This window comes from Pristiophorus japonicus, chromosome 5 (genome assembly GCF_044704955.1).
Source record: "Pristiophorus japonicus isolate sPriJap1 chromosome 5, sPriJap1.hap1, whole genome shotgun sequence".
Taxonomy (NCBI): domain Eukaryota; kingdom Metazoa; phylum Chordata; class Chondrichthyes; family Pristiophoridae; genus Pristiophorus; species Pristiophorus japonicus.
In genome coordinates this window covers 3,682,624-3,706,990 of record NC_091981.1, presented here as the reverse complement: position 1 = coordinate 3,706,990, position 24,367 = coordinate 3,682,624, and the positions used below count along the sequence as shown (strand labels likewise).

General features: G+C 47.9%; 2 protein-coding genes across 4 annotated transcripts in view; one reads left to right on the top strand and one right to left on the bottom strand.

Annotated features, from left to right (window-relative positions):
• kif15 (kinesin family member 15) overlaps window positions 1-24,367 on the bottom strand; it is a 144,477-nt gene that overhangs the window by 97,137 nt on the left and 22,973 nt on the right. For 2 of the 3 annotated variants that reach the window (XM_070880310.1, XM_070880312.1), the window contains exons 1-3: window positions 10,478-10,631; window positions 6,025-6,061; window positions 839-1,025 (exon numbers count right to left, since the gene is read on the bottom strand). In XM_070880310.1, coding sequence (XP_070736411.1) covers window positions 839-1,025; window positions 6,025-6,061; window positions 10,478-10,496 — 243 coding nt within the window. In that variant the 5' untranslated portion in view covers window positions 10,497-10,631. Of the gene's footprint in view, window positions 1-838; window positions 1,026-6,024; window positions 6,062-10,477; window positions 10,632-24,367 lie in introns of those variants that run through there. The other variant, XM_070880311.1, reaches the window with a different exon arrangement.
• kiaa1143 (KIAA1143 ortholog) lies at window positions 10,874-22,840 on the top strand. The gene is made up of 3 exons (XM_070880309.1): window positions 10,874-11,117; window positions 14,411-14,555; window positions 18,178-22,840. Exons 1-3 carry the CDS (start codon window positions 11,010-11,012, stop codon window positions 18,390-18,392), a joined length of 468 nt encoding a protein of 155 aa, XP_070736410.1. The 5' UTR covers window positions 10,874-11,009; the 3' UTR covers window positions 18,393-22,840.

The following is a 24,367-nucleotide window of genomic DNA, read 5'->3' as shown; positions in this document are numbered from 1 at the left end:
CGGTCCGATGTATATTATACAAGTGTTACGGTGCGGTCCAATGTTTATTAATTCTGCAGTACCCATTTCCTGGTTGTGGGAGGTCAGTTACTTGCATTGCACAACATGGGCCTTGAGCATGTTGTAATCAATGCTCCCTTTAATTTTATGTGGTTGCACAGCTCATTCAAAATACCGCGCATAAGCGTTTTTCCCCCCCATTGAAAAGCCGATGCACCAGTTGCACAGGAGGGCGAGAGAGCTGCGCGGCCATGATTATAATGCGTTGTAAGATTAAACGTGTTTTTTTTTTAAATACACACAAAAAGTACAGAAAGAGGGGACACAGTATTGTGGTCCAATACCCCGTGGCACATTGCGGAGGAATGTGGGCAGTACAGAGTTTCTTATATCAGCAATGCTGTCCAGAGGTAGAAACAAAGTGAATTGCAAGCACAGAACGTGATCAGTGACCTACCCAGCTTCTCAGTCAGAAAAAGCAACAAGTCATGGCTCAGGGGTGGTGAAGGACTTAAAATCATGGCGGAAGCAATCCTGCTCCCTCTCTATCATTTGTCCCCAAACACTTGATTAAGATAGCTATGTGCTTACTGTAGAACTCCCAAGTGTCATGCATGTATGCTTGGGGTTACTAATCACCAGGTGGCGCCACTGTCGGAGGTTACTGCCCTGTACGCACTTGTGCGCGGCCCAGGTATAAAAGGCAAGCCATCATGTAATGCAATCACTTTGGGCCCTAATAAAGCAGAGCCAGGTTTGTACCTGTATTAGTTTACAGTATTCAGTCTATTGAGTTATTACATACGCAACACCAAGTTTCGTGCCATTCCCACTGTACCTGAGTAGTGTCCATATCAGCCACATGATCGTAGGTGAAAATCTTGGGCTCGGGTTTTGAGTTGAGCCGGATGGTATTGGACGAGGCAACAGCCAAGCACAGCCCTTGGTTTCCATCTGTAAATAGCTCCGTGCTCTTGGCTGGCGGTCGTACTCGTACATAGACCTTGATGGAATCACCTTCCGCACTGCAGTGACAAAGGTTCAGGTCACACAGAATCCTCCAATTCAACCATTGCCAGCAGCACCACGCTCTAATAGTCCTGACAATATTAACTACATTCAGTTTGGGTTTCAGCATTTTGCTGATTTAAGAACAAAATGCAATAAATTGATTTAAAGATCAAAGACATCATGTCATGCCTGTACGGTACAAAGATAGTTAAAATGCAAGGAAATGAGTGAAAGTGAAGCAACATTATCGAGAGAGTGAAAAACATTATTTATTTTTGTTTCAATTGAAGTTCAGTCCGGTGAGAATTCCATCTGCTCAGTACATAAATGAACTGCTCAGTGGTACAGTGCCATACGGCCCAGGTTTCATTCCCAATCTGACCTCAGCAAAATCAGCAATAAACTCGCTAGAATTAACCTTCGTACCCTCAGGCGAGGCGGGGGAAAGCAAAGGGAAATGGAAGAGAGATCAACCACAGCTCCACATTCTATAGCTGTCCAACAATCTCTACTGACAGATACACACACGTGGATGAATAGCAGGTAACGACAGCTTTTAAAAAAATATTCGTTCATGGGATGTGGGTGTCGCTGGCAAGGCCGGCATTTATTGCCCATCCCTAATTGCCCTCGAGAAGGTGGTGGTGAGCCGCCTTCTTGAACCGTTGCAGTCCATGTGGTAAAGGTGTTCCCACAGTGCTGTTAGGGAGGGAGTTCCAGGATTCTGACCCAGCGACGCTAAAGGAATGGCCGAGATATTTCCAAGTCTTGGACGGGAACATGGAGGTGATGGTGCTCCCATGCGCCTGCTACCCTTGTCCTTCTAGGTGGTAGAGGTCGTGGGTTTGGGAGGTGCTGCCGAAGAAGCCTTGGCGAGTTGCTGCAGTGCACCTTGTAGATGGTACACACTGCAGCCACAGTGGAGGGAGTGAATGTTGGTGGTGGTGGATGAGGTGCCAATCAAGTGGGCTGCTTTGTCCTAGATGGTGATGAACGAGCTGCCAAGATGAGAGCATTCCATCACACTCCTGACTTGTGCCTTTGTAGATGCGATGACATCTCCTCTCAGTCAAATAGCATTGCAGATACTCTCTGACCAAACACACAAAGAACAGCCACTTGGGAAGCAATAGAAGATGGCCTCCTTTAGCTGTGAAATCATACTCAGAATTAATAGCATTGGTGGGAGGGGTTGTGTAGAAGCCTTTGGGATTATTTGCCCCCAAACATGTCTTAATGACATTAGTTCATGACCCGGTCTAGAGAGTAAAGGCGCCACTTATTTGGTGCAGTGCCAAGTAAGGCGAAATATCGCCACAGTAGAGCAACTGCATTTCCCCCAGACGTTGTATGACCATTTCTCTTCATTCAAATCCCACTGAAAATGTAGAGCAACTTGTTACCTAAACGACCAAGTGAACAGGTGTACAAGAACACAAGAAAGATATAATAGAACATAAGAATTAGGAACAGGAGTAGGCCATCTAGCCCCTCGAGCCTGCTCCGTCATTCAAAAAGATCATGGCTGATCTGGCCAAGGACTCAGCTCCACTTACCCGCCCACTCCCCATAACCCTCAATTCCCTTATTGGTTAAAAATCTATCTATCTGTGACTTGAATACATTCAATGAGCTAGCCTCTACTGCTTCCCTGGGCAAAGAATTCCACAGATTCACAACCCTCTGGGAGAAGAAATTCCCTCTCAACTCGGTTTTAAATTGGCTCCCCCGTATTTTGAGGCTGTGCCCCCAAGTTCTAGTCTCCCCGACCAGTGGAAACAACCTCTCTGCCTCAATCTTGTCTATCCCTTTCATTATTTTAAATGTTTCTATAAGATCACCCCTCATCCTTCTGAACTCCACCGAGTAAAGACCCAGTCTACTCAATCTATCATCATAAGGTCACCCCCGGAATCAGCCTAGTGAATTGTCTCTGTACCCCCTCCAAAGCTAGTGCATCCTTCCTTAAGTAAGGTGACCAAAACTGCACGCAGTACTCCAGGTACGGCCTCACCAATACCCTGTACAGTTGCAGCAGAACCTCCCTGCTTTTGTACTCCATCCCTCTCGCAATGAAGGCCAACATTCCATTCGCCTTCCTGATTACCTGCAAACTAAGTTTTTGGGATTCATGCACAAGGACCCCCAGGTCCCTCTGCACCGCAGCATGTTATAATTTCTCCCCATTCAAATAATATTCCCTTTTACTGTTTTTTTTCCCGAAGGTGGATGACCTCACATTTTCCAACATTGCATTCCATCTGCCAAACCTTAGCCCATTCGCTTAACCTATCTAAATCTCTTTGCAGCCTCTCTGTGTCCTATACACAACCCGCTTTCCCACTAATGAAAGGGAAAGACAAGATAGAGGCAGAGAGGTTGTTTCCACTGGTCGGGGAGACTAGAACTAGGGGGCACAGCCTCAAAATACAGGGGAGCCAATTTAAAGCCGAGTTGAGAAGGAATTTCTTCTCCCAGAGGGTTGTGAATCTGTGGAATTCTCTACCCAGGGAAGCAGTTGAGGCTAGCTCATTGAATGTATTCAAATCACAGATAGATAGATTTTTAACCAATAAGGAAATTAAGGGTTATGGGGAGCGGGCGGGTAAGTGGAGCTGAGTCCACGGCCAGATCAGCCATGATCTTTTTGAATGGCGGAGCAGGCTCGAGGGGCCAGATGGCCTACTCCTGTTCCTAATTCTTATGTTCTTATGTTAATCTCTGTGGTCATCTGCAAATTTTGTTACACTACACTCTGTCCCCTCTTCCAGGTCATCTATGTATATTGTAAACAGTTGCGGTCCCTGCACCGATCCCTGTGAAACACCACTAACCACCGATTTCCAACCCATAAAGGACCCATTTATCCCGACTCTCTGCTTTCTGTTAGCCAGCCAATTCTCGATCCATGCTAATACATTTCCTCTGACTCCGCGTACCTTTATCTTCTGCAGTAACCTTTTGTGTGGCACCTTATCGAATGCCTTTTGGAAATCTAAATACACCACATCCATCAATATACCTCTATCCACCATGCTCGTTATATCCTCAAAGAATTCCAGTAAATTAGTTAAACATGATTTCCCGTTCATGAATCCATGTTGCGTCTGCTTGATTGCACTATTCCTATCTAGATGTCCCGCTATTTCTTCCTTAATGATAGTTTCAAGCATTTTCCCCACTACAGCTGTTAAACTAACCGGCCTATAGTTACCTGCCTTTTGTCTGCCCCCTTTTTTTAAACAGAGGCGTTACATTAGCTGCTTTCCAATCTGATGGTACCTCCCCAGAGTCCAGAGAATTTTGGTAGATTATAACGAATGCATCTGCTATAACTTCCGCCATCTCTTTTAATACCCTGGGATGCATTTCATAGGACATGGGGACTTGTCTACCTGGAGATCCATTAGCCTGTCCAGCACTACCCCCCTAGTGATAGTGATTATCTCAAGGTCCTCCCTTCCCACATTCCCGTGACAAGGCAATTTTTGGCATGGTTTTTGTGTCTTCCACTGTGAAGACCGAAGCAAAATAATTGTTTAAGGTCTCAGCCATTTCCACATTTCCCATTATTAAATCCCCCTTCTCACCTTCTATGGGACCAACATTTACTTTAGTCACTCTTTTCCGTTTTATATATCGGTAAAAGTTTTTACTATCTGTTTTTATGTTTTGCGCAAGTTTACTTTCGTAATCTATCTTTGCTTTCTTTATTGCTTTCTTAGTCATTCTGTCGTTTAAAATTTTCCCAATCTTCTAGTTTCCCACTAACCTTGGCCACCTTATACGCATTGGTTTTTAATTTGATACTCTCCTTTATTTCCTTGGTTATCCACGGCTGGTTATCCCTTCTCTTACCGCCCTTCTTTTTCACTGGAATATATTTTTGTTGAACACTATGAAAGAGCTCCTTAAAAGTCCTCCACTGTTCCTCAATTGTGCCACCGTTTATAGTCTGTGTTCCCAGTCTACTTTAGCCAACACTGCCCTCATCCCACTGTAGTCCCCTTTGTTTAAGCATAGTACGCTCGTTTGAGACACTACTTCCTCACCCTCAATCTGTATTACAAATTCAACCATACTGTGATCACTCATTCCGAGAGGATCTTTTACCAGGAGATCATTTATTCTTCCTGTCTCATTGCACAGGACCAGATATAAGATAGCTTGCTCCCTTGTAGGTTCTGTAACATACTGTTCTAAGAAACAATCCCGTATGCATTCTATGAATTCCCCCTCAAGGCTACCCCGTGCGATTTGATTTGACCAATCGATATGTAGGTTAAAATCCTCCATGATTGCTGCCGTTCCTTTTTCACATGCCTCCATTATTTCCTTGATTATTGTCCACCCCACCGTGAAGTTATTATTTGAGGGCCTATAAACTACGCCCACCAGTGACTTTTTCCCCTTACTATCTCTAATCTCCATCCACAATGATTCAACATTTTGTTCATTAGAGCCAATATCGTCTCCCACAACTGCCCTGATATCATTCTTTATTAACAGAGCTGCCCCACCTCCTTTCCCTTCTTGTCTATCTTTCCGAATTGTCAGATACCCCTGTATGTTTAATTCCCAGTCTTGGCCACCCTGCAACCACGTTTCTGTAATGGCCACCAAATCATACCCATTTGTAATGATTGTAGGAGTAGGCCCTACAGCCCCTCGAGCTTGTTCCGCCATTCAGTAAGACCATGGCTGATCATCGACCTCAACTTCACTTTCCCCGAGAGTCCAAAAATCTATCGATCTCAGCCTTGAATATACTCAGATTCACATCCACAGCCCTTTGGGGCAGAGAATTCCAAAGATTCACAACCTTCTGAGTGAAGAAATTCCTCCTCATCTCTGTCTTAAATGGACTACCCCTTATCCTGAGACTGTGACCCCTAGTTTTAGACACTCCAGCGAGGGGAAACAACCTCTCAGCATCTACCCTGTCAATTCCCTGATATGCAAACCACTATAGTTTCTTGCCACGTACGTTTAATTTAAGAATGATTTTCTTACCTCGGTGACTGGACAGAAGGCACGTCGATCATATCTCCTGAAAAAAAAAAATTAAATCGAGTGTAACTTTGTGAGGGTTATTCATTACAAATCAATTTGTGTCCCTCTTCATTGGGGGTGTTTAGCAACAATTCATACAGGGCAAGCGCAGGAATCGCCAACTCCTGAGTTCGGTCTGTCTTTTCTTCAAGCGGAAGTTTTCTGCAGCCACTCGATGATGCAAATATCTTGTCAGATCTGATGGAGGTTGGGGTTTTATATTAAAAGTATTTTCCCTTTTCTTCTTCCACCTCTTACCCACTGACGTTCCCCTTTAATTAAGGAGATGAAAATTTCACTGTCAAGTTCGTGAACTATTTCCCATTCAACAAATTTATTCTACCCAAAAAAAAAAATCACAAGTGAGCTTTAAAAAAAAACAACTTCAAAAAGGATTATATGCTGAGGTTCAAAGGGTGGGTTTAATTTCAATGCGAGAAACACTGTTGAATTACAGAGTTTAGAAATTAAAATGAGTGAGTATTTGAAGTCAGTTAGAATTCATTATATTATTGTCGTAATGGATTATACAATAGCTGCTTAAAAATCCCTTCAACTGCACCTTGAGCACTGTCCACTTCTGGTCGTCAAGGGAAACGAACGACATTCAGGCACCGGAGGCAGTGACAGAACCACAAGGTTGATCCCAAGTGTAAAATGTGCAAGTTATTGGAGAAACACAAGAACATAAGAAATAGGTGCACGAGTAGGCCAGACGGCCCCTCAAGCCTGCTCCGCCATTCAATAAGATCATGGCTGATGTGATGGACTCAGCTCCACTTCCCCGCCCCGCTCCCCATCACCCCTTATCGTTTAAGAAACTGTCTATTTCTGTCTTAAATTTATTCAGTCACAGCTTCTGCAGCTCTCTGAGGCAGCGAATGCCACAGATTTACAACCTTCTGAGAGAAGAAATTCCTCATCTGTTTTAAATGGGCGGCCCCTTATTCTATGATCATGCCCCCTAGTTCTAGTCTCCCCCATCAGTGAAAACATCCTCTCTACATACACCTCGTCAAGCCCCCTCATAATCTTATACATTTCGATAAGACGGGAATAATTTGGGTATTTAGTCCAGAAACAAAGCATCCAAGTGGTGAACTTAGGAGGAGCAAGGGAGTTGTTCCCAGTGTTCTGGCCAATATTTATCCCTCAAATCAGCATCACTAAATCAGATTACCAGGTTATTATCACATCGCTGTTTGTGGGAGCTTACTGTGCGCAATTTTTGCTGCCGCGTTTCCTACATTACAGTGACTACACTCCAAAAAGTACTTTGCTGGCTGTAAAGTGCTTTGGAATATCCAGTGCTTGTGAAAGGCGCTATAGAAATGCAAGTTTCTTTCTTTCAAATGTTGTTTGATAACAGGAAGAGCCTTGGGATGTTTTACTACATTAGAGGTGCTGTATAAATACAAGTAGTTGAGTTGACAAATTATTTTTCTGGGGGGTAGGGGAGGGAAAGAGGGTGAATTTTCCAAGCCTTGTAGGTTGACATTTCCTCCATTACAACAGTGCTTCATTGACTGTAAAGCTCTTTGGGACATCTGGTGGTCGTGAAAGGCGCTACAGAAATGCAAGTTTTTCTTTTTCCTTCACATTAGCTCAAGGGCTGCAAAGAAGTTTATACATTAAAAGAAAAGACTAGCATTTGTGCAGCACCTTTCAAGATGCGCCAACCAATTTGCACACAGCAAGCTCCCACAAACAGCAATATGATAATGACCAGATAATCTGTTCTGTAATGTTGATTTGGACAACATTTATCTCCCAGACACAGGGGCGAACTTCCCTGCTCTTCTTCGAAATAGTGTCGTGGGACCTTTTACATCCACAAGACAATTCAGACAGGACCTCAGTTTAACAAGTATTTATATAGCGTCTCATCTGAAAGATAGCCCCTCCGACAGTGTGGCACTCCCTCAGTCATCATCAGGCAGTCTCTCGAAACGAGGATGACTTGCTTCCATGCCAAAAAGGGATGAGTTCACAGGTGTTTCAATGAAGGACCTAATATTCCAGGTCCTGAACTGATCTTGAAGGGTGGAAGATGCCTGTGCGTGGATTGTTTTAACGTGGGGTGGCCATTGCACACCAGCCACCACACAGACTTGACAGAGCTAGGTCTTGGTCCAGTGGCAAGGGTTAACCAGGACGACTGGAGACCAGCTCTGCTGCACGGACCGAGTGCGCACACATATCGCAGTGTGGGCTGGGCCCCGTGCTGTCCCTGGGCCCTCGGCTCTTCTAGGTCCTTGACACACGCCCCTCCTGGGCCCCGATCACTTCCTTCTACAATCGCTCGCCACTCCTTCACCCCACCTGCTGTGCCTGCCCGTACTGCAATCAGCGGCCTGACTTCGCAGCCATCGCAGGCTGCTCCCTCTGATGGCCCCCGGTCTACAAATCCACTGGGAGGACAGACGCACCAACATCAGCATTCTTGATCAGGCCAACATCCCCAGTATCGAAGCACTGACCACACTCGACCAGCTCCGCTGGGCAGGCCACATTGTTCGTATGCCTGACACGAGACTCCCAAAGCAAGTACTCTACTCGGAACTCCTTCACGGCAAGCAAGCCCCAGGTGGGCAGAGGAAATGTTACAAGGACACCCTTAAAGCCTCCCTGATAAAGTGCAACATCCCCACTGACACCTGGGAGTCCCTGGCCAAAGACCGTCCTAAGTGGAAGAAGTGCATCCGGGAGGGCGCTGAGCACCTCGAGTCTCGTCGCCGAGAGCATGCAGAAACCAAGCGCAGGCAGCGGAAGGAGAGTGCGGCAAACCAGTCCCACCCTCCCTTTCCCTCAACCACTGTCTGTCCCACCTGTGACAGAGACTGTAATTCCCATATTGGACTGTTCAGTCACCTGAGAACTCACTCAGAGTGGAAGCAAGGTGAGGCCACACCTGGAATATTGTGTAGTTTTGGTCTTCTAATCTGAGGAAGGACATTCTTGCTATTGAGCGAGTGCAGCGAAGGTTCACCAGACTGATTCTCGGGATGACAGGACTGACATATGAAGAAAGACTGGATCAACTAGGCTTATACCTCACTGGAATTTAGAAGAGTGAGAGGGGATCTCATAGAAACATATAAAATTCTGACGGGTTTGGACAGGTTGGATGCAGGAAGAATGTTCCCAATGTTGGGGAAGTCCAGAACCGGGGTCACAGTCTAAGGATAAGGGATAAGCCATTTAGGACTGAGATGAGGAGAAACTTCTTCACTCAGAGAATTGTGAACCTGTGGAATTCCCTGCCGCAGAGAGTTGTTGAGGCCAATTCATTGGATATATTCAAAAGGGAGTTAGATATTGCTCTTACGGCTAAATGGATCAAGGGGTATGGAGAGAAAGCAGGAAAGGGGTACTGAGGGAATGATCAGCCATGATCTTATTGAATGGTGGTGCAGGCTCGAAGGGCCGAATGGCCTACTCCTGCACCTATTTTCTATGTTTCCTCGATTCCGAGGGACTGCCTAGGATGATGATGATGACTGCCCCTCCGACAGTGAGGAGCGGGAGTGGAAGTGGAGGAGGGCCGGTGTGAGTGAGTGAGGAGGGCCGGTGTGAGTGAGTGAGGAGGGCCGGTGTGAGTGAGTGAGTGAGGAGGGCCGGTGTGAGTGAGTGAGTGAGGAGGGCCGGTGTGAGTGAGTGAGTGAGGAGGGCCGGTGTGAGTGAGTGAGTGAGGAGGGCCGGTGTTGGTCAGTGAGTGAGGAGGGCCGGTGTTGGTCAGTGAGTGAGGAGGGCCGGTGTTGGTCAGTGAGTGAGGAGGGCCGGTGTTGGTCAGTGAGTGAGGAGGGCCGGTGTGAGTGAGTGAGTGAGGAGGGCCGGTGTTGGTCAGTGAGTGAGGAGGGCCGGTGTGAGTGAGTGAGTGAGGAGGGCCGGTGTTGGTCAGTGAGGAGGGCCGGTGTGAGTGAGTGAGGAGGGCCGGTGTGAGTGAGGAGGGCCGGTGTTGGTCAGTGAGTGAGGAGGGCCGGTGTGAGTGAGTGAGTGAGGAGGGCCGGTGTGAGTGAGTGAGGAGGGCCGGTGTGAGTGAGTGAGGAGGGCCGGTGTTGGTCAGTGAGTGAGGAGGGCCGGTGTGAGTGAGTGAGTGAAGAGGGCCGGTGTGAGTGAGTGAGGAGGGCCGGTGTTGGTCAGTGAGTGAGGAGGGCCGGTGTTGGTCAGTGAGTGAGGAGGGCCGGTGTGAGTGAGTGAGTGAGTGAGGAGGGCCGGTGTGAGTGAGTGAGGAGGGCCGGTGTGAGTGAGTGAGTGAGGAGGGCCGGTGTGAGTGAGTGAGGAGGTACAGTGGTGCTAGCGGGTGTTGATGGAGGGGGAAGGCCGCGGCTCCGGGCAGCTCCATTTGCGAGTAAACAAGAGCATCAGTGGGACACACAACACACACGGGCGGGGATTGAGGTAAGTCACTCACCTTTCCCGGCTGGTGGCATTTCCAGCGTCTCTTTATAAAAGATCAACCAGAATTGGGGAAGGAAAAAAAACACAAACGCCTTGTTTGTAAAGACGCCGAATAAAGCCGCGCTTTCACGGAAAGCCCGACGCAAAATGGCGGCCCGCGCTCGGGTTTAAATTTTGGCGCCTGACAGAAGCGGGTCACGTGGTACTGTGTGGGTGGGCGGGACTGTATGTGAGGGTCACGTGCGGGGGCGGGGTTCCATTCCCCTTTTGATTGAAGCCGCCGTGGGCGGAGCGTATGTCATGTGACGAGGGGGCGGTGGTGCTGTGCTCCACACAAACAATCTCTCTCTGCCTTGAAGCCAGCGTGGGCGCCGCCATGTTATGCATACCATGTGACGGGTGAGCAGGGCGGACTTTGCCATTTTCTTCCAATCGCTTTGAGCGGGAACGAACTTCGACCTTGCGCTGGGAGCGTCCGTTCGCCGCCTTCCCCCCCTCAATAATAATCATAATTAAAGATAAGCAATTAATTAAAAAGCCGAGCAATGAGCAAAAAGAACAACATCTCGTACGTCAAGCCGGCCGAGCCCGCCTTCATCCGGAGGTTTAAGGAGGATGTCGGCTACAAGGCGGGGCCTACGGTGGACAGCAAGGTGAGTCCCCGGCCTCGCGTACCCGCCAAAACAAAATACACACTTACATTTATATAGCGCCTGTCACCACCTCAGGACGTCCCAAAGCACTTCACGCCCAATGAAGTACTTTTTCAAGTGTAGTAATGTGACAAACGCAGCAGCCAATTTACGCACAGCAAGCTCCCACACACAGCAATGTGACAATGACCAGATAATCTGTTTTAGTGATGTTGGTTGAGGGATAAATATTGGCCCCAGGACACCGGGGAGAACTCCCCTGCTCTTCTTCAAAATAGTGCCGTGGGATCTTTTACATCCACCTGAGAGAGCAGACATGGTCTCCGCTGAGTCAGGAGGTTGTGGGTTCGAGTCCCACTCCAAGGACTTGTGCACAAAAATCTAGGCTGACACTCCCAGTGCAGTGCTGAGGGAGTGCCGCACTGTCGGAGGGGCAGTACTGAGGGAGCGCCGCACTGTCGGAGGGGCAGTGCTGAGGGAGTGCCGCACTGTCGGAGGGGCAGTACTGAGGGAGCGCCGCACTGTCGGAGGGGCAGTACTGAGGGAGCGCCGCACTGTCGGAGGGGCAGTGCTGAGGGAGTGCTGCACTGTCGGAGGGGCAGTACTGAGGGAACGCCGCACTGTCGGAGGGGCAGTACTGAGGGAGTGCCGCACTGTCGGAGGGGCAGTGCTGAGGGAGTGCCGCACTGTCGGAGGGGCGGTGCTGAGGGAGCGCCGCACTGTCGGAGGGGCAGTGCTGAGGGAGTGCCGCACTGTCGGAGGGGCAGTACTGAGGGAACGCCGCACTGTCGGAGGGGCAGTACTGAGGGAGCGCCGCACTGTCGGAGGTGCCGTCTTTCAGATGAGACATTAAACCGAGGCCCCGTCTGCTCTCTCAGGTGGATGTAAATGATCCCATTGCACCATTTCAAAGAAGAGCAGAGGAGTTATCCCCAGTGTCCTGGACAATATTTATCCCTCAATCAACATCACTAAAACGGATTACCTGGTCATTATCACATTATGTCTGTTGGAGCTTGCTGTGCGCAAATTTGCTATCATGTTTCCTACATTACAACAGTGACTACACTTCATTGGCTGTAAAGCGCTTTGGGACATCCGGTGGTCATGGAAACCGTTATATAAATGCAAGTTTTTTAACTTCTCATCCAAAAGATGACGCTACTAACTATGCAACATTCCCTCAGTACTGCACTGGAATGTCAGTATAGATCTCTGTGCTCAAGTCTTTGGAGTGGGATTTGAACCCATAACCTTCTGACTCGGAAGCGAGGGTGCTACCCACTGAGCCCCGGCTGACACGCTCTGCTTCTCAGTCTTTTTAAAATAATATAAACAGAAGGGGAGATATTTGCAGGGCGATGGGAAAAGAGCAAGGCAGTTGGGATTAATTGTATAGCTCTTCCCAAAAGAGCTAGCACAGGCACGAAGGGCTTAGTGGCCTCCATCTGTGCTGTGTGATTTGGGTCTGTAAACAGTGATCACGAATTTGATCACGATTTAAAAAATGAAGGGGTGGAATTTGCGATGGTGAACAGGCAGCGCTTGCCATCATACCGCCTTTGAAACTGTCTTCAACTTCAGGATTTAGCGCATGCACATCTGAAGTTGCAGTTAGTCATGCACTGCTCCAACACTGGCTGCGCTGGTTCCCTCCCCCCGTGACAGAGCCGGCCAATCAATGAAATCTCTCAAATCAGGGAAACTGACGAAACCTTGATCTCTCCCGCGGTGATCCCACTGTTAAATTCCCCACTAAACGTTAGACCCAAAGGGATTCGGTGTAACTGGCATTTTACAGCGTACTGACTGCTAAACAAACGTTATGGCCCTGAAACACTCATTTACATTTTTTGGGTAGTCAAGTTTATCCATTTTAATAAAAATTAAAAATTTGCAAGAAACTTTAAAAAATGTTTTATTTCTTTTAAGTTTGGCTATCTTTATTCCGGTTTGCCTTTGCCCTGTGTGTTTTGCTCTCGCTAGCATTTTTAAAAATTGAGAATTTTAAGAGCTTATTCACTTCCTGGTTCTCGGTCTGTGCAAATTCTGCATTGTGATTGGTTCCTGAGACCGCTTGATGACATCACAGCAGCTCGCGAATGCGATTCCCCATTAACTTGCGCTGATTTCAAATATGTGTCAGGAAAACCCCAAATTCTCGCCACAGAGATTGCGAGAACCTGGTGGGAAGCGTATTTCTGGGCCAGTGGCGAAAGCCTTTGCTTCACCGCTGGCCGCAAATTCCGGGTCAATATATTCTGCCAACGCTCATGGGGTCAGACAGTATCTGCGGAGGGATGAAGGTCAGGATCACGGTTCAGTGTTTTAACGAAAGCTTATTGACCAGACACCTCCCTCTCCACAGATGCCTTTTCTCAATAAACCAATAAGAACATAGTGTCCCCATTTCAGAGGGACACACCTAATAAAGAGCTAAACCATAAAACAAAGGAATTTAAAAAAATATTAAATAATAGCATTGCACCTCCTCGTGTCCACTGAGCCCTTCAATCTCTGTTTCGGCCGGCGCAGACACAATGCGTCAAACGGCCTCCTTCTGTGCTATAGATTTCTCTGATTCTTTCATCATAAAAGCCTGACTCCCCTAACAGTTATTTGATACTGACACCAATGCAACTGGCCACTGTAGAACCACCAAGTGTTGCTGGATAGGAACAGCAATCTCTTACTTTTGTTTGCAGATATGGATTCCCCACTTCCCTTTTTTCCCCATGTTTATATTTGAAGTCTGCTTGGAGGCTGACTATTTGTCCAGAAACCCATGGTTCTGTGCATGGGAACAGGGGTAGGCTGTTCAGCCCCTCAAGCCCGTTCCACCATTCAACTAGCTGAACTGTATCTCAACTCCATTTACCTGCCTTTGATCCATATCCCTCAATTTCCCCTCGAGTCCAAAAATCTATCGATCTCAGCCTTGAATATACTCAATGACTCAGCATCAACAGAGAATTCCAAAGATTCATCACCCTCCGAGTGAAGAAATTCCTCCTCATATCAGTTCTAAATGGCCGACCCCTTATCCTGAGACTGTGACCCCTGGTTCTAGACTCTCCAGCCCGGGGGGAAACATCCTCTCAGCATCTACCCTGTCAATCCCCCTCAGAATCTTGTATGTTTCAATGAGATCACCTCTCCTTCTAAACTCCAGACGTAGAGGGAAATCCTCATCATTTCTTGATTGGCAAACTGAAAATGACAGTAAAAGATCACTCCAGTAATGTTTTAATGCTAATTTCAGAAGGGAATGAATTTTTCTTGCCATCCTTCAGAGGCAGCAGCTGGCCCCGGTTGACAGCGATAGCGGACAGAGTGATACCGAAGATGAGATGCCACAGGTAGTCGTTCTCCGTCAGGGGGACTTGACAGCCGAAGAAGCTGCAAAAATCAAACACATCGCAGAAAGCTCCAAGAAATGTAGGTAACATGTGTTGCGTTTGACCCTCGAGCGTACAATTAGCAGCTTTTCATTTCGCAGTTATGTGCAGTTCCCTGTTTATACAGCAGGTAGTTAAAAGTGACAAAGAAAGAAGAAAGAATTGCATTTACATAGGGACGCGCTTATTTCTACGGCCAAAATGGGCGCCATGCTCCACCCTTCATCTATGATTGGTGCCCTTGGAGGATAAGCCACACCCTGAAGTTTCACTGGAATGTGTAACTGAAACCGCCCATGTCAAGGTCTCACTGACTTTGACTTCCTGAAGCGACAAAGGACAGAGCTCCCCAGAAGGCAGCAAGGTCCAGCCAAAGTGCCTTACCCCAGTCCAAGTGCCTGCCTCCCCCAGCTGAAGTGCCTTACCCCAGTGCAAGTACATTCTTCCCCCAACCAAAGTCCCTCCTTACACCAGCGTGTGCATGACCGTAGCCCCTCCCCCACCCCCTGTCTCTCTCTCTCTCTCTCTCTCTCTCTCTCTCTCTCTCCCCCAACCTCTCTCTCTCTTCCCCGCCAGTCTCTCTCTCTCCGCCGCCCCCAGCCTCTCTCTCTCTTCACCCCCCACCCCAGCCTCTCTCTCTTCCCCCCTCATCCAGTCTTTCTTCCCCCTCCCCCACCAATCTCTTTCCCTCCCCCGGCCTCCCTCGCGCCCTCCCCCAGTCTCCCTCGCGCCCTCCCCCAGTCTCCCTCGCTCCCTCCCCCAGTCTCCCTCGCTCCCTCCCCCAGTCTCCCCCTCTCTCTCTTCCACTCCCCTCTCGGCCCCCCGCCGAGATCAGGTTGGCAGTCGCGGGCCTCAGGTCCTGCTTCTCGGCACCACGTAGAGTAAATGATTCGGGGGTGGGGAGGGGGGCGCAGAGCTTGACAGACGCATGCACTAAAAAAAAAACGCAGTACAAATAGTTACATTGTTTATATAGCACCTTTCACGACCAAGGGAAGTCTCAAAGCGCTTCACGCCCAATGAAGTACTTTTGGAGTGCAGTCACTGTTGTAATGTGGGAAACCAATTTGTGCATAGCAAGTTCCCACAAACAGCAATATGATAATGACCGGATAATCTGTTTTAATGATAATTGAGGGATAAATATTGGCCAGAACACTGGGGAGAACTCCTGCTCTTCGAAAAAATAATGGCATGGGATCTTTTACGTCCACCCGAGGGAGCAGACAGGGCCTCGGTTTAACGTTTCATCCAAAAGATGGCACCTCCGACAGTGCAGCACTCCCTCAGTACTGCACTGGGAGTGTCAGCCTAGATTTTTGTGCTCAAGTTGCTGGAGTGGGATGTGAACCTTCAACCTTCTGACTCAGAGGCAAGGTGCCACTCACTGAGCCACAGCTGACACTTTTTGCTCCAGCACTGTTAGTTGCCTTTTCCTGGATTCAGCTATTGATAATATTTCGAAAGGAATTTACCCTAACCTGTCCTCCAGTGGTTAATGTGCACTGGACACTTTCTTATTTGAGGTTGGGATGTGACTGACCTTGGCATTTATTGCCCATCGCTAGTTATCCCGAGAAGGTAGTAGTAAATCTTCTTAAACCACTACAATCCTTACACTGATGATTGCCCTGTGATGGCCTTGTGTAGGGAATTCCAGGATATTGATCACACTATAGTGAAGAAACTGCAATAAACGGTAGGGAAAGGGTGGCGTAACGTTACTGGACTGGCAATCCAGAGGCCTGGATTAACAATCTGGAGACGCGAGGTTAAATCCCACCATGGCAGCTGGGAATTTAAATCCAGTTAATGAAATACATCTGGAATAAAAAGCTAGTGTCAGTAATGGTGATCATCATAGGCAGTCCCTCGGAATCGAGGAAGACTTACTTCCACTCCTGAAGTGAGTTCTTTGGTGGCTGAACAGTCCAATATAGGAATTACAGTCTCTGTCACAGGTGGGACAGATAGTTGTCAAGGGAAGGGGTGGGTGGGACTGGTTCACCGCACGCTCCTTCCGCTGTTTGCGCTTGGTTTCTGCATGCTCTCGGCGATGAGATTCGTGCTCAGCGCCCTCCCGGATGCAATTCCTCCATTTAGGGAGGTCTTGGACCAGGGACTCCCAGGTGTTGGTGGGGATGTTGCACTTTATCAGGGAGGCTTTGAGGGTGTCCTTGTAGCGTTTCCTCTGCCCACCTTTGACTCGTTTGCCATGAAGGAGCTCCGAGTAGAGCACTTGCTTTGGGAATCTCGTGTCTGGCATGTGAATTGTGTGGCCTGCCCAGCGGAGCTGATCAAGTGTGGTCAGTGCTTCGATGCTGGTGATGTTAGCCTGAGTGAGGACGCTAATGTTGGTGCTTCTGTCCTCCCAGGGGATTTGTAGGATCTTGTGGAGAAATCTTTGGTGGTATTTCTCCAGCGACTTGAGGTGTCTATTGTACATGGTCCATGTCTCTGAGCCATACAGGAGGGCGGGTATCACTACAGCCCTGTAGACCATGAAACTATTGGATTGTCATAAAAACCCATCTGGTTCACTGATGGCCTTTAGGGAAGGAAATCTGCCGCCCTTACCCGGTCTGGCCGATATGTGACTCCAGACCCACAGCAATGTGGTTGACTCTTAACTGCCCTCTGAAATGGCCCAGTGAGACACTCAGTTGTAGCAAAATCGTTACGAAAAGCGATAATCCACACGGGCTGCAGTGGTTCAAGAAGGCGGCTGAGCACCACCTTAAGGGCAACTAGGGATGGGCAATAAATGTTGCCCTTGCCAGCAACGCCCACATCCTGTGAATGAATACAGATGTGATGCAAAAAATTGTCTTTTAATTTATATTGTATAGAGTAGTAATATTTGGGACCAAATTACTGTAATCTTACATTGATGCTGTTACAAAGATCAGGCAATTAAATCGCTCGGTTTCCTTCTGAATCCATTGATGAGACTAGTTTCCTGTAATCATTCTCCCACTCATCATCATCATCATAGGCAGTCCCTCGGAATCGAGGAAGACTTGCTTCCACTCTTAAAATGAGCCCTTAGGTGGCTGAACAGTCCAATACGGAAACCACAGTCCCTGTCACAAGTGGGACAGATAGTCATTGAGGGAAAGGGAGGGTGGAACAGGTTTGCCGCATGTTCCTTCCGCTGTCCGCCCTTGATTTCTGCATGCTCTCGGCGATGAGACTCGAGGTGCTCAGCGCCCTCCCGGATGCACTTCCTCCACTTAGGGCGCTCTTGGGCCAGGGACTCCCAGGTATCAGTGGGGATGTTGCACTTTATCAGGGAGGCTTTGAGGATGTCCCTGCAATATTTCCTCTGCCCACCTTTGGCGTGAAGGAGTTCCAAGTAGAGCACTAGCTTTGGGAGTCTTGTGTCAGGCATGCGAACAATGTGGCCTGCCCAGCGGAGCTGATCAAGTGAGGTCACTGCTTTAATGCTCTCTGATACGATATTTCATCAAACGGTGCTGTCACTCGAGTTGACCATCGAGGGGAGCCTGAGGTTTTTAATTTAAGAGCAGTCCGCAGTGGGAGCGAGGTCGCAGAAATATTTGCGCGCGCATTATTTCTGTCCCGAGCATAAATGTCAATTTACTTTTCTTGCCTGAGAAGATATTTTCCCTAATTTGTTCTTAAATTTTTTTGCATTTCAGCTGAGGAGCCGGAGCCTGAGGATGGGAAGATTGTGTTTCGGAAACCAGCAAAGCGTTCCTCGGACGACACGTTTGTGGGTCTGACTGCCACTTCCAGCAAAAAGAAGAAAGAAGAGCAAAATGAGCGGACAGAATGCAAAAGTTCAGAGAACAAACCGAAGCAAGTAAAAAACAGCAGCTTGCTGTCGTTTGGGGATGAGGAAGATGATGATTAGAGTGGGAGGCACACTGCCAATGTTCCCTTTAATTTTGTTTTGGATGCGCGGGTTTTCTTATTTAAATGCGGGTGAGCTGGCTGCACGGGAGCAGCAGAGCTCTGCGCGGCCGAGCAGCTTAAAGGGAACATTGCACACAACCTACATTTAACGCTCACGAATAAGAAGCTACTGATACCAACATCCTGTCTTTAGATGGACTCAATTTCATCAGTCCTGTAAAGCTCCGAGTATATTCAGTTACATTGCGATACAATGATATCGGCATCTGCTGCAATAGTTGAGCTGGTATGTAAAACTGTACAGTGTTTTCTCCCCCCCCCCCCCCTCCCCCACGCCTCCCATCGAGAGATCGGTCTGATCATCATGGCATAGAGCTCTGCTAAATTAACAGAAATACATTGAAAAGATTATGATGAGGCTCAGGAAAAAATATCTCATTGGTTGTAAAGTGAAGCCTACTTAAATGCACATTGTGGGCTCGAAATTGGTTATGGCCGTGTTTGAGGCGGTGTCAGCGGCCGAGAGCTGATTTTAGCGCTGGGCATTAGGCACAATCTCAAAGTCCTAAATTCAGTTTTTACGCCCTGAGATGAGAGATCAGCGCGAAAAAGTGGCGTTGCACACTCGCCCTCGGGCAGGAGCTCAGGAGGCCGACGGAATTTCCCCAGGGGAGGCTGCCGCCACGCTCGCTGGGAAACGGGAAGAATTTTTTGAAAAGCATTAAACCTTCTCCGACCCACACACACACACACACTTCCCCATTCTTAAAACCAATGAAAACATGCAGAAATAATAAAGAGAAAAACTTGCCTTCCTTTCTGGGCGATTGCGCCCGAGATCCGCTCTTTAATTACCAGTTTTTCCTGGCTGTACGGCCGCCGTACAAAGCACATGTTGCGACAGAGGCGGGTGGCGTTAGCCGGCACAGCGTTGCCCCTTGGCGCCTCTACCAAAGAGCCGACTGAATGTAGGTCGAGGCGTCGACGCAGCTTACTGTCAAAGGTCGGCCTTTGCCGTCCATCAGCCGCCTCCCGCTCATGGCAACAGGCGGCGTTCACAACCCAGTTTCGACCCCTGTGTTTTTGCAGTTAAAATGTGCACCACACTGAACGGTGTGTTTAATCTACCTGTCATTAAAATCAATGGACGGGGCTCAGAGGTAAGTGGATTTGTACAAGGGCAAGAGTTTATGAAATTAATGACAAATTAAAACAAACTATATAGAAAATAAAAATAGTAAAAGAAAGTAACAAAAATGTTAAATGAATTGGCCGCAGTTGACTTTGTTAAGCAGTGAAAATTAACGTGGTCGCACAATGATCGCCTGCCCTGTATCTGCCTTTACAACTCTTTTTGTTGAGAACAAAAAATAAACATTAACTCAAGTGCCCACTAACTAAAGGAAGGGGACACTCCAAACACTTTTCAAGTGCCCTTTTTTTTGTTTTTGGGGGTTTTTTTTGTGGTTTTTTTTGGGTATCTGCCTTTACAACCTCGCACACAGTACCACACCTGCTGCACTGCTCTGCGTGCTGCATGGAGGCAGTCATCATCGGCAGTCCCTCGAAATCAAGGAAGACTTGCTTCCACCCTTAAAATGAGTTCCCAGGTGACTGAACAGTCCAATACAGGAACCACAGTCCCTGTCACAGGTGGGGCAGACAATGGTTGAAGGAAAGGGTGGGTGGGACAAATTTGCCGCATGCTCCTTCCGCTGCCTACGCTTGATTTCTGCATGCTCTCGGCGATGAGACTGCTGCCAACATTTCCAGAGCCTGAGCTGGTGAACACGTATCGAGAACAGTCTCTGTGGCAGTCTCTGTTTGTTGTGCTGCTGACGACAGTACTTTTAAGCCAACCCGCCCAGCTGGGAAATTGGCGGAACCCGATTGGCTGGCCAATTTACACCCCAACAGATGCTACTCTTTGTTCACCTCGATGGGCGTTAAAATGGGCGGATGATCCGATCCGACCCGATTCCATCAATGTGCAGTTGGGTGGGTGAGATTAAAATGACCCATTTCTCGTGTTCTCGTGTCTCGGTGATGGCACTGGGCTCATTGATTGGAGTGCCATCCTCTTTCTTCCGATAGCTCTTCCACTCCCGTCAGTCCCGCTCTCTAATGCACTGCCGACGTCCACAGAATTCACAAACTCGCGGCCCTCAAGTGAAAAGGCACACTCTCCCCCAACTTAAATCGTCTGGGGCAACAACTTGAGCATCTTCGTATCTTGCCAGGGGAAAACCTGTAAAGCAATGTTGTGCCTCCTTTTCCAGCAGCAAGGCCAGTAGTTGGATCTCCGTCCTATCTGTATGCTGCTACACTTTCTATAGATCATCTTTTTGTTCTTTTTCATTTGCAACCCAATTTTTGAGATTATTTTCCTGTTATTGCTGTATGAAGAGATCTCACTCTTCAGTAGATTGTATTCTAGTTAAAAAAAAAATGAGAGAAGGTGGGCTACATTACATAAGATCACAGCCGGGTGTTTTTATAAGAACATAAGAATTAGGAGCAGGAGTGGGCCCTATGGCCCCTCGTGCCTGCTCTGCCATGCCATTCAACTCCACTTTCCCGCCTGATCCCTATATCCCTTGATTCCCCGAGAGTCCAAAAATCTATTGATCTCTGCCTTGAATATTCTCAATGATTCAGCATCCACAGCCCTTTGGGGTAGAGAATTATCTCGGAACTGCAGCTTTCTCCCCAAAGTCGCGATGACTTAACATTGGTGTGCTCAATCTCTCCATGGCAGCATTCAGACTGGTTCAGCACAGCACGGTAACGGTGTTGGTATGCACAGAGTCAAAAAAACGGGGTAAGAGGGTCTGTTTCCACAGCAGTTATAGCCCCTGAAAATGGACTGATCTTACTGTGCCTTATCACTCGGGATTATCAATACCTTGGGTAGGCAGCTCAATGCTGATCAATTCTGATAGGTTTGTGTTAAAAGGTGTGAAATATTTTGTCGGCTTAAGACGAGCTTAAAAAAAAACCGATAATCTGTGCACTAAGGTGATTTAACGTACTATCCAAAGTTCTGAAATTCTGTGCATTTAAACATGTTGAACCAGGGCGCTTTTAACCAGAATATTTAGCATAGAGATACTCGCAGAAGGATTGGGTTTCTGAGACAGTGTGCATTTCATTGGTACATGGCCGCCTTTAAGCCAGTTTTCTCCACAGCTTCCGTGCTGGGCTACTGTACCACAGGCATCTCCTGCCCTCCGATACTTTGCCCACGTGCAGTGGAGAGCTTGTATCAATGGGACTGGGTGACGTCATCAAAATCCTGGTCGCCAGTTTGGAGCGTGGGCAGGAACATCGGCAGGGCCCAGGTACAGAGGAGTGAGAAGGTCGGGGCAGATGAGCGGCGAGTGTTTGTGGCGAGATGCAGTGAATGTTTATGGCGGAGGAGCGGTGAGAGATCGTGGTGGAGGTGTGACAGATGAGGGTACAGTAAGAGGCGAGGGCCCAGGGACAGCACGGGCCAGCCCACACTGCGATATGTGTGCGCACTAGGTCCATGCAGCAGAGATGGTCTCCAGTCGTCCTGGTTAACCCTTGCCATTGGACCAAGATCTAGCTCTGTCAAGCCCGTGTGGTGGCTGGTGTGCAACGATCACCCCACGTTAAAAAAATCCACGCACAGGCATCTTCCACCTCCTCAATTGGAGTTCAGGATTGGAACATTGGGTCCTTCATCGAAACATCTGTGAACTCATGCTCGTTCGAGGGACCGTCTATGATGACTTTGAGTCTTTGCAGAGAATGCTGACAGGGCACTGTATCATAGGAGCATCACTGCTGAGCCCAGCCTTGTTCTTGCCCAATGTCCGTGCGCACAGGCTTTCCAACAGAATTATAGAAATTTACGGCACAGAAGGAGGCCATTGAGCAGTGATTGACATCTGGGAGCCCTGGCTGATTTTCCACTTCCCCGGCACACGGCTTCATAGGCTGCTTGTCGTAATCAGGGAGCCCACTGATACTTAACCAATGTGCATTTAAGTAGGTTTTGTTCTCAGAATGTCGAAAATCGGTATGCATTGATTATTTAAATAATGACCATAAGGTATGTGCATGTGTGTGTTTTGTGGATAAGAGGCGAGCACAATGCCTAATAGACAAGAGCTTTTTAACTAAAATATCCTTTAGAATGTAGAGCGACCATTCTCATTCTGCATGGGGATGTGTGTGTAATAAGCTTCTTTTTAGAAGCCGAGGACTGTGTTTGTGCGGTGATGTAGCTCTATCCGATGACTGGTTTTATCCTTCATGAAGTTTACACTGAAATGTTGATTTGTGTGCTTTGTACAGTGGTAGCATGTCACTTGATACGGTTCATTTTTTTTGAACTACAAATGTATTTTACATCTTTGGAGGGACAACTTGTGTAAATTGTACTGTGGTTTTCGTTAATAAAACACAAAATCTATCAGTACAACGTTGTGGTGGTCTTCTTCTTGGACAGTCCCCCAGAGTCAAGGATGACTTATTTCCACACGAGTATGAGTTCTATGGTGACTGACGAGAGCAATGCAGGATCTAGTCTCTGTCACAGGTGGGGCAGACAGTGGTTGGAAGGACGGGTGGGTGGGGTGCTTGATTTGTTGTATGCTCCTTCCGATGTTTGTACTTGGCTTCTGTGTGCTTCCAATGAAGAGACTCGAAGTGTTCGGATCCTTCTCGGATGATTCTCCTCCACTTTGAGCGGTCTTGGGCCAGGGATTCCCAAGATTCAAGGAGGCTTGAAGCATTTTTTCTGTCCTCCTGAGGCTCGCTTGTCGTGACGGAGCTTGGAGTACAGCGCTTGTTTCGGGAGTCTAATATTGGGCATGCGGACAATGTGGCCCGTCCATCGGAGCTGATCGAACGTGGTCAATGCCTCGATGTTGGGGATGTTGGCCCGAGAAAGAATGCTGACATTGGATTTGCAGGATTTTGCAGAGCCAGCGTTGGTGGTATTTCTCCAGTGCTTTGAGGTGCCTACTGTACATAGTCCATGTCTCTGAAGCATTTAGGAGGGTGGGTATCACTACTGCTCTGTAGACCATGAGCTTGGTGCCAGGTTTGAGATCCTGGTCCTCAAACACTCTTTTCCTCAGACGACCTAAGGCTGCACTGGCACACTGAAGATGGTGTTGGACTTCGTTGTCGATGTCTGTCCTTGCTGACAGTAGGCTCCTGAGGTGTGGAAAATAGTCCGTGTTGTCCAAGGTCTTGTAATGGATCTTGATAATCGATGGGCAGTGCTGTATGGCGGGGGCAGGTTGGTAGAGAACCTTTGTCTTACGAATGTTTAATGTAAAGCCCAGACTCTCGTACACTTCGGTGAAGGTATCATTGGTGGTTTGGAGTTCAGCCTCCGAGTGTGCACAAACGCAAGCGTCACCTGCACTCCGTAATTCAATGACATCCGAGGGACCGCAAGGACGTCCTCATCACCCGTGCCATGACCAGCGCTGACGACTGCTGAACTGACCACCGCCTAATCCGCTCCATTATCTCCATCAACGTAATCTCAAAACGGTGGCAGCAACAGAAACGCTGCCGCAGAAAACTCAACACTGAAGCACTCAAAAGACCCTGCAAAGAAAGCCCTATTCACAGCCAACCTGACGACTTCCAATGAACCGGAGTCGCAGAGTGTCCATAGTGCTTGGTCTGCCCTCAAGTCCGAGTGCAGATTTGTAGTGGTACACTTTCATTAAAGGGCGCAAAATCCTGGAAGGATGCTGTCTCCTATTCATCATTTTACACACGGTTATTTTCCACTCTATGCTATGTTGAGAAGAGGAAGGCTAGTTAATTCCCCACAGGAAGCAGGGAGGGAAAAAAAATGAATTCATACAGGCCTCACTGCAAAACAATAAGTAGCTCATTATAGAATGATGTTAATGGGCTGTGCGCAGGCGTGTGGTATTGTTTAAAAGCACATGTTTCCCCCAAGGTTTTAAAAGTTAATTT